Source organism: Salminus brasiliensis, chromosome 5, assembly GCF_030463535.1.
Source record: "Salminus brasiliensis chromosome 5, fSalBra1.hap2, whole genome shotgun sequence".
NCBI lineage: Eukaryota > Metazoa > Chordata > Actinopteri > Characiformes > Bryconidae > Salminus > Salminus brasiliensis.
Window position 1 is genome coordinate 17145307 of NC_132882.1, and position 15967 is coordinate 17161273.

The 15967-nt window shown below is 40.8% G+C and overlaps 1 protein-coding gene across 4 annotated transcripts in view; it reads left to right on the forward strand.

The window, feature by feature from the left end:
* Nucleotides 1-15967, forward strand: part of dpyda (dihydropyrimidine dehydrogenase a) — a 200244-nt gene that overhangs the window by 165185 nt on the left and 19092 nt on the right. For all 4 annotated transcript variants that reach the window (XM_072679647.1, XM_072679649.1, XM_072679650.1 and 1 more), the window contains one exon: nucleotides 10398-10540. In XM_072679647.1, the coding sequence (XP_072535748.1) occupies nucleotides 10398-10540 (143 nt within the window). The remainder of the gene's footprint in view (nucleotides 1-10397; nucleotides 10541-15967) is intronic.

A 15967-nucleotide genomic window follows, 5' to 3' on the forward strand; every position in this document is an offset into this window, starting at 1 on the left:
CACACAGGTAAGAGAAGTGCTGGAAGGATAGTAGGGAAGAGGGGGAGCACAGTTTGTCTACAAGCACAGATCTGCATCGTCTTAATGCTTCTGCAGCCTCATTCACCCGGCCCTCTCTTTATTATGGCAGACTACATGAGCTGAAGTGTAGACGTACTCCCCTGCATTCATAGGAGAAAGAGCGGGGCGAGGAAGGAGGCGAGGTGCTACCAGCATGGCAAACAGCGCTGCTCTTTATTGTCAGCGGCCTCCTTTCTCAAGTCATAAAGGCAGCCAGTGTGTCTCGTGCAGCTTCTCTTTTTTCACATTTGCATTTTTATTTACCTAGCACGGCCTCTCTCTCTCTCTCTCTCTCTCTCTCTCTCTCCCTCTCCTGCTCCATTGGTGTGATCAAGCCTGGCTAGAGAGGTGGGAGATGTGTAGCAGTAGTCCAGGATGCGAGGAGGGCTTGTGGCTGTTTAATTTAGAGCTACATGTTTGAGTAATCGGCACGGTGGTCCGCCCTGTGTTAGACGGAGCACGGTACAGTAGGCCTGATTAATTAAAACTGCCTTGCCGAGGACGGACTTCTCTGCGCTGTCAAGATTTCAATTTTATGTTAAATATTTTCTAAAGGCCAGATCCTTAAATCTCATGGGCCAGTAGCAGGCAGTGAGCTGTGAATGTAAGCATAGGCTAACTGCTAATGATAGGAACACAGGGCAAGATGAGGTGCCTGTAATACAGTCATTGGATTAGGCTATCAATCACTGCAGTCTTCAGGGATGTGGTAGAGAAGCGAAAACACTGAGAGAAATTAAGGGTATAAAAAAACAACTGGAATATTTTTGTATTCGTTTTTTTTTTTCGCTCTTCTTCTGGTTCTTTCATTTTCTGGTTAAGCTGGACATCTCTGAAGATCTAATGGTGAAATCCGAAACCTCAGCCTACAAGAAAACAGCTGTGCTGATGTAAACATGGGCAGTCTTTTATAGAATTTTAGACACATTGTCATCTAGTCTTAAACATAACTGTTATAAATTGTACATTTCTAACACAAATCTGCCCATCAGTTGTAATAAAGTCCAAAATATATGGAAATACACTTCGGCTACCCCCTACTGTTGTGACATTTGGAGATTTCTATACTCCTTTAAAAATTTAATTAAGATAAATTGTTGTTGGACGAAATGGGTAAAAATATGTAGCACCTCTTTCACCCCTTGGTACAGACAAGACCAACCCCAATAGCATATAGTAGCATATATAGTTTTTTTTTTTTTTTCTCTCTTTCTCCCCTGTGTTGTTTTTTTCTAAGATTTGGCAGTTGATTGGCAGTTGTGGGAGGGGGGTGGGGGTAGTAAATGGAAAAAAAAGGAAAAGGAGTCTTAAGTTTTAGGGCTTACAGAAATGTCTGACAACTGTGTATGCTTGTGACGTATGTGTTTATTCACGGGTACGTAATGACACTTGTATGATGGTGAATGACAATAAATAGAGGAAAAAAATTGTTGTCAGTAATACACTGTTAATGTGAACTGACATGGAGGCCAGAGGTGTGTGGGAGGTAAAAGAACTGTAAAATCTTTAGTACACATGAAACTTGTCTGCTAAAACCCATTATCTGCACACAACTGAATGTATTGTTTTGCTCTACCTGTCTTGACGCATTTCTCTGGTTCAAGAAAAACAGGAAGATGCTTCTCAAAATGCTTCTTAGTGACACAGTGACTATAATGGAATATTTTTAGTCTGAGGTGATTACAATGATTAGAATCAGGTGCATTCAGATTTCTGGAGGGGCGGAGCAGGGAGCATTTGAAGCAGGTGCAGCTATGGTTGGCGTTATAGTAGGTGTGGTTTTGATAAGTATGACATTATTTCCCCCTTTCCAGACAAGGCTTTTATTGTTACTTGACACCCTACTAATGGGCAACCCCCCAGAAGTGGAGCATGCATGCCCTAGCACCAGTGATGGAATTTGACAATCTCTATGGTGTGTTGAGTGTCCTCCATTGGCACTCACAACCTCTCTGGGTCCTGTAACCCTCCCAATTGATTAGATATTGTAGATGTCGATGTCTTCTCTGACAGGTGGGGAGAAATTTTTCAACTTCATCTTATGCAGAAGTCCCACCAATTATGGCAGCTGGTGACAGCTCAACAATGAATACATGCAGTGAACCAGATACTGAGAAGACACTCATGAAAGGAGGCTGAAAGGTGATAGTCAGAAGGCTTTTCATCTATACATCCCTGTTGATTTATCCTAGCATTTTGAATGGTTCAATGAACCAGGGTTTTTCTGTAGGGAAGTTCTGTGTTGCAAGCCAAACCCTCTTTTTCAGGTTATGAACGTCTCTGCTGCGATGGTCTGCCTGTTGCTTTCTGTATTCTGATTTCTCTTTGGAGATTATGGCAAGCAGAAATCTACACCACTTGGATGCAGAATTGCGCGATCACTGCTGAGACCTTTCTGGTTCGGATTTTAGGGTAACCCTCCTATGCTGGTAAACACTCTTCTGATATTGGGTGGGGTCTTCTAATGCTCTGCATTAGGCAAAACAGCCTCATTTCTTTGTGGCATGGATTCCACAGGATGGTAAAAACATTTCTTTCAGATTTTGGTCCATGTTGTTATGATTGCGTGATGCAGGATTTTCAGGTGCACCAAGCTGTTGGTGACAAATTCTGCCTCTACCATCTGCCTCTACCAGGCTACATTTTCCAGTCTGCTGCTGTCCTGCTTTGCTGAGCTTGTCTGCACTGCAGCCTCAGCTTTCTGTTCTTTGCTGACAGAAATTAACTCTACGTATCCTTCCGCTGTTGTAGCCCATCTACCTTGATGTGTTGTGCATGCTGAGATTTCTTTTTTTTTTTGCTCACCATAATCGTACAGATTGGTTAACTGAATTACTGTAGCCTTTGCGTCAGGCTATTGCCGGGCCATCATTTGATGGCCTCCCTCGTCAGTGTGTTTCCATCTGCAGACCTTCTGCTTACTGGCTGTTTTTTTTTCCCTTATTCCACCATTCTGACTCTAGAGACTTGGTTGGTGCTGAAAATCGCAGAAGATCTCCAGTTACAGAAATCCTCTAAACTTTTCATCTGGTACCATTAATGATACCATGCTCAAAATCACTGAGATCACATTTCTGAAGGTTGATGTGAACATTATCTAAAGCTTCTGGCCTCTTTGCGTGTGTTAGTGTGTGTTCCTGATAAAGTGCTTGGTAAGTATAGCTGTTGATGCAGAAGTAAAGTAACCTTTTCAGATCCATGAATACCTCCCTGGCAGCCAGGGTCCAATGAACCTGTGCAGTGAATGTTTCAGTTGTGCTGATCTTGTCTAAAATGGAAAGATACTTGGTGACAACTGGTGGCGCTGACATCTGAGTCTTAATGTAGAGCTTGTGTTGCAGAGTAATTTGTATCATCTACATAAACTGTTACAAAATGATGGAGCATGGCTCAGTTGCACACTGACACAGACCTGAAACTGTGTATTCTACTTGAAATCTTTGCAGTGATGTTGTAGGCACTATGCATATCCTGTTAGGTTGTACACTTTGCCCCCATGTAGCTGTCCCAGAGTAGCACCAAAGGTTGTGAATGTGAAAAGATCTCGTTACCTTGATATTCTCACATTGGCTTTGCCTACTCTGGTACCTTACTAAACACTCTGGTATAATGAGCACAGTATTGGAATCACTCTGAAAGCACAACTACGCGTCACTCAGCCTATGAGAAGATGGCAACTTAGTAATGGTATCCAACCTAACAGCTAGATGTTGAACTTGCTCTTGCTGTTGTTCCTAGAGCATTCCCTGTTGGTTAACCGCTTGTCAGTTTTCAAAGTCTTTGGCTGCATCTGTAATTGGCTTCTGTAACAGTGCAGAACGCAGAGACAGATGTCGGATGCAAATACACAGAGTTTAATGTACACAGTGAACAGAGCAGAACAGAGTCCAAAGACCATACACGAGAAACAATGCTCAGGATCGCATACGCGAATGTGGGGCACAACTCTGCGGTTATCGTCATGTGGTATTTATGGTTTGTTTTGATTACAGTGATTGGACTCAGGTGCCTTCAGTATTCTGGTGAGGTGGAGCAGGTGTGGCTGCGGCGGATGTCACAGCAGTTTGAGGGGGGGGGGGGGGTAGTAACTTTGATTCAAATTATGCATTTTATTCTGAACCAGCAACAGAAGTGCATTTCTACTCCACTGCAGGGACACCATCTGTTGACTCCTGAACCAAACTAAGGTTCTCAGTTCCTTCTTTTCTTTCTTCAGACGCATTCTCTTCGTCAGCCACGCTGCTCAGCACACTGCTGAAGTGAATATAAATAGCTGTAAATGTTGTTTGTGAGCATTAATCAGTATGTAGAGCTGCGTAAATAGCTTCTCCAAATGCATTATAATTAGATTTATATTAAATAAGAGGAAAATGTACATGGCACTTCAAGTAAAAAAAGTGATTACAGTAATAAGTATTAATTATGTTGCATATTAGAGTCATTTTCTCCATGGCTGGAACTGTTTTTTTTTTGTGGGGGTTTTTAACCAGTTTAAGGTCTAAGGCCACTGCAAATTAACTGACAGTAATACTGTCCATATATGGGTGAAAACATGCACCAGTGAGGATTTCTTTAAGTTATCATATCATTGCACAAGAATATTTAAACTATCTATTGTTTTTCAACATCAATGAATTAAGACTTATTTATTTATATATTTATTTATTATTGAAATGTTTGTGGACACCCCCCCCCTCCTCTAATGAATGCATTCAGCTAATTTAAGTGGCACACATTGCTGACACAGATGTGCACATACGCACACACACACACACACAGCTTGTCTGGTCCCGTTTGAGAAGTGTTGCCAATAGAATAGGACTCTATGGAGCAGATAAACATGTTGAAACGATTAGCACCATGCCTAATGCCAGGCTAGAGGGGTTTAAAGCCCCCCAGCTTTGAGCTGTGGAACTGTGTTCTCTGGAATGATTGTGCTCCATCCAATAGTATTGGGATGAACATCCTGAACATCTTGATTTCACTAACGCTCTTTTCACTGGATGCACTCCAATCCTTAAAAGCACTGCTCCGAAATCTAGTAGAAAGCCTTTTTTAATATCCTTGATTTCAGAAGAAACGATGAATGAGTAGGTTTCCCAATGCTTTTGACCACAGTGTATGTCGGAAGTCTGTTTTATACGCAGCAATTGGGCCAAATACTAATGAAAATAATGCTAAAATATGGATACGTGTGTGGAAAGCTAATGGGGTAGTAGGTCAGGTGCTGTTCAAGAATCAAAAATATTCATTGCTATCACAGCTTACCCATATTTTATATTTCATGCTTTTTCTACTATAATGTGTCTTTTACAATGCACTGCACACCATTGTAAGCACATGGGCCATAATTTATTGATGCAATACAGCCTTGCTGTCTCTTCACATGCCCCTACATGTTATTTTTTACCCCTCCCTAGTATAGCAGGCATGCAGAATGAAATTTAATGCCATTTTGTAAGAGGTGTAAGGAAATATCTATACACCTAAATATTGCAATATTATGTTTTACAATACTCTATTGATTCTTAAAAACACAGTAGTGACTTAAAATGAGTAGTTTACTTGCAAAGATTGGTGGCAGACAGTGGTTCATTTTGTGTTGTGTTTAAACCCTGACCACTTGATAGCAGTCTTGAGATGCCACTATTCTGACTGCATAAGAAGTTCACTTTTTTTTACTTAGATTTTATGCATATCATGGTGTGTTTTTATAACATGACAGTATTCTGTAAATCGAATTTTTAAAAATTACAATATATATATTGCTATACATTCAATCGTAACCCCCTGTTTTGTGACATATATCGCATCGCCAAGTTCTTGCCCATACACAACCCTACTGTTTGTAAGCCTTTATTGATACAAGATCATACAAGAGCATGTTGGTGCATGGACTTGCCTGCCATAGTGTTGTGTCTGCCAACAAGAGGCGATATTTTGCATAAATCTAGTCTCTAATACTGCTACTGTTATGAAGCTTTTCCATTTCTGTATTTTGAGCCCTGCAGCATGGTAGGTCAGTGCTTTATCTGCAGGCTTGCATGCACCCAGTAGCTAAAGAATACAAGTGTTTCTGCATTACATGCAAATGGGAGTGATTGTGTGAGCTGTGGGGAGTGCCCGGCCTGGCCTGACCCCCTGTGGGAGCACAGCGACTAAAGCCAGTGTGGCTAGAGAGAGAGAGAGACAGAGAGAGTAGAGATGGCTACAAAGGCGCTTGCAGATCGGCACACACTGGGTAGACACAGAGCACTGTGGCCTTTGCAGACCCTGAATAGCAAGCATGTGGATCAGAACGCTGAATTATGCATCTTTCCCAGCCCACCAGGCATCATTGATACTGGAACGTGAGGCCGCTTCACCCACCACTGAGAAGAGGGGGTCAGTGCTGCAGATGGTTTAATTCCGACACTGAAATTAAAAGTACCTTCTGTGTCCAACCACGTCTTCCAATTAATGGATTAGGATAGGCATGTCTGAATTGTTTAGCTTTTTATGAAGGAAGAGTATTAAAGGATATGCCTGGTATGGGAATATGATCGGCCTGCATCGAGCGGTGGGGTGGGGGGGCAGTACTAAGCCTTTTTTTTTTATACAAATTCTATTATGTCACTTTGTTTTATCGGATAATTGTTTAAATGTAATGCCATCACACCATCAAAGAGAAAAGGTGAACTGATGACATTTTCCTAAATGTCAGAATTATCTCTACACACTTTTATTACATTACATTAAAATGAGCCAGTGCATTTACCATCATTTCATCAGAATTATTTTGACCTGAAATTGCTTATTCAAATAAATTGCTTATTGTATTCTGTCAAGACAGAAAGCTGATAGCACTGTCAGCGTGAGGTGGCTTTGTGTGGCCACCTATAGGCTGGCCAGAAGACCGACATTAAGGCCTTATTACTTTAGAAAGAGGTCTCTGCGACGAAACACATGATCTTTTTTATTGCTGATGTGCAGCATGCCAAGCCTCATTCATGTGTTCCATGTGTATCAGCCATTAGTTATTAGCACAATATGCTAATGATGGGCGTGCATGTTTAACTTCTTCTCCCGTGCCCTAAAGCCCATCCTTTCATCTTTATTTTTATCCTCCTTTGCCACTGCCCTATCGCATTCCCCTCACACGTGTTGCCATGTATCTGGATCAGTTACTAAAGCACAGATTTGTTAAATGTATGAGCCGTGCTCGTGTGTTGCTTCTGTGTCTTCCGCTTCTTTCACTGCAATTGCCATTCGCAGCACCACAACATGCAGCGTGGAGGGGGTAGTTGCGTTCATTATGATCCTGCAGGTCAGGTCTGGGTGGATTTCCCTAATTGCCTTTCCCTGGATGTGCTTTTCTTGTTTCTCCTGTTCGTTTGATGATTCCAAATTCCAGGCCTCCATGTGCTGTCTGATTCCTGCGTACATCTCACTGTGCTTGGAATTATTCATCAAAATAGCAGGTGTTACGTGCACGGCTTGCCTGAGTGCCTCATGCTGATTGACCTGGCTGTAGAGGAGAGGAGAAATGAACAGACGTCTTCGGTGTGTGAGCATATCTTTTCTGAGCCCGGGCTATGTTCACAGTGTAACTACTGACCTGAGATCAGGAGGCGCTTACAACTTAAACACTGACCTGAAGTCAGGACACAGTTACAGTTTAAATACTGATCAGGACACAGTTACAGTTTAAATACTGACCTGTTATCAGGACACAGTTACATCTTAAATACTGAACTGAGATAAGGAGACGACTACAGCCTATATACTGGCCTGAAGTCAGGGAACATTTACATCTTAAATACTGACCTGAGATTAGGACGCAGTTGCAGTTTAAATACTGACCTGAGATCAGGACACAGTTTCAGCTTAAATACTGACCTGAGATCAGGACACATTTACAGTTTAAAAACTGACCTGAGGTCAGGGCACATTTACATCTTAAATACTGCCCTGAGATTGGGATACAGCTACAGCCTACATACTGACCTGAGATCAGGACACAGTTACAGTTTAAATACTGACCTGAGATCAGGACACAGTTACAGTTTAAATAATAACCTGAGGTCAAGGCACATTTACATCTTAAATACGGACCTGAGATCAGAAGACAGTTACAGTTTAAATACTGACCTGCGGTCATGGCACATTTACATCTTCTTAAATACTGACCTAAGATCAGGACACAGTTACTTCTTAAATACTAACTGAAAATCAAAATGCAGTTGCAGCTTAAATGCTGACATAAGATTAGAGTTCTGGACACAGTTACAGCATAAAAATACTGTATTGATATCAGGCAAGAGTTAACTGAATTAACTGAATACCAGGAGACTGTTACAGCTCAAGTTCTGATCAGAGATCAGGACACAGTTAGAGCCTAAATATTGACTCCGACCTGAGATCAGGAGACAAGTACATCTTAAATACTGGTTACAGTTAATATATATATTTTTTTAGCCTGATCTCTTTTTTTCATGTAGTTGACTATCATGGACAGCATTTCTAATGGATTTCTTGTACTTAAAAAAAGAAGAAAACCAATTAAATCTAAATACATTTAAAATACAAGCTTCTGGATGGAGGTAACAGGATTATAAATGATGGTAATCAGCTGTATTTTACAGATGCAGAGCATATTCTATAGCATTGATCTGAGATCAGGAGAGGATCACAGCTTAAATATTGGCCTAATTCAGGAAACTGCCTCAATTTAAAGAGATACTGTATTTCCCCTAATGTCTATCTACTGCTTCTGTAGCATATGGTCAAATACAGCAGGCAGTAATTTCACACATTTCTCTGTACTTAGTAAAAGAACAGAAAATCCATTGACCACTCAGTATTATCGACCGTGTACTACCAATATGGAAAGGTTGAAAAATGCTGCACTGTTTTTTTAAATATTGACCTGAGATCACCAGGTTACTCGCCACAGAAGCCATCGCGTATGCACCTACATTGTCCGCAAGCAACAGGTGCTGTCATTTCCCGTGGAGTCAAAAAAGAAGCGACGAGGGACGAGCGGTGTTATTAATACAAAAGCAACACAGCCAGATTGAAAGTCCACTGTCACTCAAACTTGCATGTTTTTTCTCTCGCTGTCTGTCAAATGAGGTCTCAAAACTTTTCTGTCCTTATAAATAATTATTCAGACACAAACAGTGTCATGAATGTACTATGGGAGGAGCTGGAGTCACTGAACATTGCTCATCCATTTCTAATGAAATTAGAAGCTTTGGTAGCTTTCCTAGCTGCTCTCTGCAGTTCTCCGTGGGCAGGGAGTGTGACCCACACTTGCACTCCAATCCTTAGGCTTATATTTGAGTGTCAGCCAGCAGAATTGCTAAGTATCCCCTGACCAAGTTGACTGTAATTCATGTCAGTAGATTACATGGCTCTAGGTGTCAAGGATTGCATGTTTCATGGAAGGAGTGTGCAGGATGGTGTTAGAGGAGATAAACCCATCAGTCGATGAAGGTGAGAGGATGCCTCAGCTCTGTGGTCAGGCCTGGTGGCTGTCACTTTAATCCATAACGCTCGTGTGACCCTTGAAACCAGCTGGATCAACACTGGAAACAGGGCTATGCTACCTGCCCTGTTCTTCTGACTTCTTCTGTTTTTTTTTTCTTCTCATTTCTGCAGAAGAAAAGCAGAATGAAAAGTGAAAAGGATCTTTGCATCACCTCCCAGTAGCTGCTTCTTCTGTTCTCTAGTACACCATGAGGCAATCCAATTCCTCCTTCTTGTAAGGGGGCTGGAACGTGTGAACTGCTGAGACTCATCTTATGCTCTTTGTATCATTAATAAGGGTCATTTAACATGAAAGAGAAAGCCGGTATTTGCATGTCTGCCAGTGCCTCCTCACTAGACTTTAGTGACACTGGAGCTAAATGAGGGGAGACAATGTCTCCCACTGATCAATGAGGGAAAAGCCTGCCAGCTAACTGTGGTTAAATCTAATGTGATAAACGGCTCCATCTGTCACCGGGATTGGACTGGAGGTTTTAATTCATTCAGGACACTGAGACCCAGGTAAATAAATAAAGGTTGTAACATTAGGAGGTAGCGGCGCTCCCTGGAGATTGCAGTCTGAAACCAAGCGTGTGTGTATGTGTGTGTGTGTGTGTGTGTGAAAGAAAAAGAGAGAGGCAAACATGACTGTGATGAGGGTCATTACTGTTGGGGATGGGTGTGAGAGGAAAGTACATTTTGTTATCAGTAGAGGGACACTATTGGCTCCCCGCTTCACAAATATTAGAAGCTTAATCCAATAATTCAATATCATGAATTAGGCTCTGTTTATTTCTTGACTTTAGTTTTTATTTGTTTTTGTACAGGCAACGCCATCCGCCCCATCGCCCTCCGTGCAGTATCGTCCATAGCGAGGGCATTACCAGGCTTCCCAATCCTGGCCACCGGGGGCATCGACTCTGCTGAGTCCGGCCTGCAGTTCCTCCACGCTGGTGCCTCAGTACTGCAGGTACTGCACTTTTAAAAATAAAGATGCTTCAGATGGCTCTTTGAGCAAGAGAAGTGAAGAAGATCCTTTATATTGGTGAAGACCTTAGAGTGAAGGCTCTTTAGATATTCTCTCCATGACAAACCTGATTCTTTTTTGTGGGATCAAAATCGTGGGTGTTCAAATTCATAATGTCAGCTTTGCATGAAGCTTTTGCTAAAATCTGACTTGCATCAGACTCAAGTTACCAGATGGAATTTGCTTATTAATATGGAGTGATATTGCACTTGCTTTTGATTGGTATTGTCATCCTGTTAAATATGTTGTGAAAATGCATCTCTGTAGATAAAGTTTTAATTGGAAAACTTTGAGTTAAATGAATACATCTAAACAAAAATGGTAGGCAGAATATTGCAATGCATTTTCAGACTCTATATCCTCAATGGGTTGTGTCTGGGGAGTAATCAGTCAGAGAATCTGCATGCAAATTGGATCACTACCTGTGAATAAATGCATCCACTATTTTTAAAATATGATTTAATGTTTCAGTAATGCCTCTCCTTCACCCACCTGTTAAGTCTTAACACTTGGGATCTGAGGGGCTTTTTTGCAATGCATTCAGAGACTCATCCTCTGAATTAATATGAAAATTTAATTACGGAATAAAAATGGGCTCTTGATCGAATCATAATGCCTTCAATTACAGATTCTCTGCCTTGAAAAGCCTTCATTTGTATTTCATCTTGCGAAATATAATCACTATTTGTGAAGCCTTCTTGCTTTTTGACAGATTTTTGTTTCCCCGGGATGAAAGAAAATATATTTTGTTGTTGAAGGTTTTTTAGCCAAGGATTAGTGTTGTGAGTTCTGGGCTGAATTCGGATGTAACTTGGAAGTCTGCAGTTTGTTTAGAAGACACGTCGTGGCATTTGTTCAGTGATGGCTCAAAGGCCCGAAGCTTTGTGAAATTGCTAGTGCAAAATAACCACACACAGATAGCGGTAGCCTTTTATCATAGCCAAAGACTAAAGCATTACTTCTGATGGTAATAACACACTCTCAAGCTTCTCTGCAAAGCCTTTTCCTAGGGGAGGCTCACAAAAAAAAAAGACTTCATCTTCCCACATGCCTCGGGAATGCTGGCTAAGGCTATATCAATAGAGAGCAAGGCACATTTATTGAAAAATAGCAGTAAAAGAAGGAGGTGTAATTCTAACTCTTACAATCAGGGAGTCTTGTAATCAGAACTGAAGGAACATTGAAGGCTTGAATGGGAGAATCATGGTTTTGGGCAGTAAGTACGTCCCTGTCTGTTTCAATGCTTGAGACACTTGCGCTATTGTCTCTAAGTAGTGATTGACTCAGTGCCACATCAAACGTATTCTCCATAGAACAAACAATATAATGAAGTCCATTCATATCCTGTATTGATTTCTCCTAGACCGACCAGGGTGTTTTGTCACTTTCTCTGCTCATTGAAGACCAGCTTTCTGAAGTCATACATTCAAGACAGCTGCTTACCAAGACCCTTTCTGATTCTCCTATATGCCAAAAGGAAGCAGTGCTGAACAACAGCTTTCTTCACTTCCCTTTCAGAGAGGTTTTTCTTTGCCATGTTTGCCTTCTTTTGATACAGGAGTACCAAGATATTTTTGCGACTCACCAGGCCCATATGCTGGAGGAAATACTGCGATCCACTTGTCGATCAATACGTCTTAGTTGATTCATTACCAAAAACATTGCTTTGCAATCACCCTGTAGGGGATTTCTTCTCCATATGGGTCCTATTGCTTTTCCGCATGTATGTGCGTGAGACTAACCTCCCTGATTTTATTGTCTGCCACTGTTCTACCATGGCTTTTACTCCGAAATATTACACCAAGTCTTTGTGGTGCCAATGGCTATGCTGTCTCCCCATCTTTAATAACAATCACCTGTTTTGGTAGGTTTTCTCCTGCCCTAATGAGATATTGAAATTGCTGCATTTAGCAGTAGTGAGAGCAGATTGTCACAGTGTTGTCGTTGGCAGGCCTTTTGGGGCAATGGAGCAGTATTTCACTAATGGCCAGGCCAGTTCAATCTTAATGATCCACGCTGCAATTTCTCTCCGTTCTGGTGCATGTAAACAGCTGTGAGCTGCAATAAAGGAGCCATCATCAGGTAGCAAAAATGACTGGTGGCTCAGAGAACATCAGGAATACGTAATTTGGTTTGAAACAGTTAAGTGTCTCCGTAGGAAAGAAAAGATCAGACAGCACAAAGCAAGCTTTTAACAAGCAGCGTGTTCCGTGGTTAAGATATCGATTGAAGAAGCACTACATACAGTATTTCTATAGATGAAAACAACGGGAAAAGGTTATGTGCTCCCTTCAATTCGCAAAATCCAGTAAAGAGGGATGGGGGGGGGGTGCAGGGGGCTTACTGGGCTTTATTGACAAAAGAAAGTAAAGAAAGTTCTATATTCAATTACTTTTGAAATGTATTCGCCTTGGCTCACTTCGGAGACCCACTTGCTGTTCTGCACAGCCAGCCTCTCTTACCTGGAAAGCAATACAAAATATCAGTGGCTAATATCCTCTGGCATATTGGGCATAATGGTCTAATCAAAAGGACAAGAGCTTCATACATAGTCATTGTAACATTTGGATGCCAAACTGAATTAATCTCCCTCTCTTTTGGGAAGATGGTGTTCTGCTAAATGCCAGAATTTTATCACTGGAAATAAAAGAGCTGACAAAGAGAGTGTGTGGGGGGGATCTAAAAGCATTTGAGATCTCAGAAGGAGTCGAAATCAATGCACAGCCACAGTTTTCAGAGTAGATAAAAAGGACCTGCTGCCTCAATTGCCTGGAAACTACTTAGAAATTCTCACTTCGATTTATTTCAGGAGTCAGCCACATTAGGACTAAATGCTCTGTAGCAGGGCATCAAATCTTTGATGTTCCCCACCAAATGAGGAGCACTAATGGACATATTCCTCCATTCAGTGCAACAGGGCTCTGGTTTTACAACTCCAGCCATGGGAAGATCACAAATTGTTCTGTTTATCATAATTAATGAATTCATTCACTTTTGTTCATACATTTTTCATGAGTATTTCTTTAAATGAGGCTGCAGTGCCTTTAACTCAGAGTACTCATTTGCCTTTCAGGATATGAATATTTAGGTTTTGGGTTCCATTTCTAAACCTTATAGCAGGGTTGTGTTTTGGCAAGTATACTAGACTCCTTTCAGACCGACTGTGTGTCATTTGAATTCATGCAATTTTCATCTTCCAACTTTTCATTTTTGGAATATATTAAATAAATTTCATTGAATCCAAGGCCAATAATTAGTTTAGTCAGTCAGATGTTTTCCCGGTCTTAGTTCAAACTGTTTGCAGAGGCATTATCATTTTTCCGTGGCTGGCACATGTGGAATGTGTGGCTCATTCAAACGTTTCTGCCCCTCTAAATGACATAATTACAGCCATTGTTAAATTACATGTCCAGCATTGTGTTTGTCTGAATTAAATCAAGATGAAATGTTATCAATTGCTTTTTGGGTTTTTTTTGTTTGTTTTTTTTTTTTTTTTTTTTTTAGGTGTAGTGTGCGTAGAGAGACCAACGGCTGGTACAGCAGAGTAGAGTAACAAGTTTTATGCAAATCAGTATTCCTAGAGAAAACATACTGTATCTGTAAGCCAGACATGGACATCTAGAATAAATGCCTCTATTTTCTCAGCATGTGGCTTTCTGACTCAGATTTCAGTTTTAAATACACAATTGACACGGCACAGCTCTGCGTACATCCCGAGGAATCGGCTGTTGTGACTGTTTTGTGCTTTGTTTGGGTGGGGTGGAGAAATCCCAGATAAGAAATGGCAGGGAGGAGTCAAGGTGCATATGTGTGTGTTTGTGTGTAAGTCGAGAGTCAGCTGTGAAAGGTTTTCTATGAAGCCGGGAGTTTATCCTATGAAAGGTAGCGCTTAGCTGTTGCAAGCTGATGTCAGATCAGTGATTCTGCTGAGAGATAAGCATGTCTTATCTGTTGCTTTAAGACTCCCTGTGACTGCTGTGTGAAGTGCCACAGACACGTACACAAAGGCCCAAGTCCCACTGCTCCATGCAAATCACACCTCGCTAAGCCCAGGGTATAAGAGGCAATCGAAAGGGCTTCAACATGAGGTTTGGTTCACTTGATTAGTGGCTAAGCTGAGATTTATCAGGCTCATCTTTGCACTATGTATGAGGGGAGCATTTATTAGATTTCTTTAAAGGTCACCTGTAGTATCTCAGGATGTGTGTCTTGCTTGCGTCAGTCTTTCTTGATGTAATGGTGTATGTTTTAATCAATGCTAAATCTCTTGCTGCGTGTGTTTTTGTTTGTGTTTGTCTTTTATAATGCATTTTCAGGACAGAACTACTCTAAAAGGGGAGTCACCGCACATGTCCTGATATCTGTGGAAAAACCTAGAAATGTGGAGACTTGTTTTCAAGTCAAGGAATCAACTGGAAAAAGAAAATTACTAGAAATGTCTTTGAAATATTAGTTAGATCCTTGAAAAGTTGAGCTATTGAGTCTCAGGTTTATTGCAGGTTGTAATGCTGCACTGTCATGTAGTCAGTTACATACACAGCCATCATGTCTTACAGTGTGAAATGTTATTAATGGTGTTTATTAATAATGTTATTAATAACTACTAATTAAGTCACTACTAACTAATTAACTTACAAATTAAAGTCACTACTCATTATACAAAGGCTTTTGCATTTTATGGAAAAGATTTGCACATAATATCTATTAATAGTAATAAGACACCTTTTGTGTAGAAAAACTAAAATTTAGAAGCTTTTAATACATACTGTATATCATATATATTGCTGCTGTCACGCAAAACCTCCAAACAGACGACAGGAAAGGAAAAAATACGTACATTTTCAGTGAAAGTCAGTGTAAAAACATTTTATTCCGAGTTATTTTGGAGCGTTTCTGTTGGTTCATTCACAGATTAAAAAACAACAAAAACGGAGATACAAGATTTTTATATGACAGCGACACTATGTAGGAAAGTCATGGAAAATGTCCCGGAAGAGAAGAAGTGTTACCTACATTTTCAAAAAGAATCAAACAGTTTGCAGTTTTGCTAAAACTTAATGTTTTTAAACTGAAACGACAAAACAGTTTCTTTTTGATTACTAAAATGATGGTGGACGGGTTTAGGGTTACGCTTAGACCATGCAGGTACTTCCTTACATAGGCAAAAATATTTAGCATGAATGCTTTTTTTTGACCATTTCAGTGACATGGACTGAAGCTGGATATCTGCAATGTACCATTAAACTTGCCTTTCTGCTCCTTCTGACACTGTGCACCCCTATCTGTCCTTAGGTTGCCAGCTGTTGAATACCAGAATCAGTGTACCATCATAAGACAATTACTTTCTTAATCTTAGGTTAAGCTTAATCT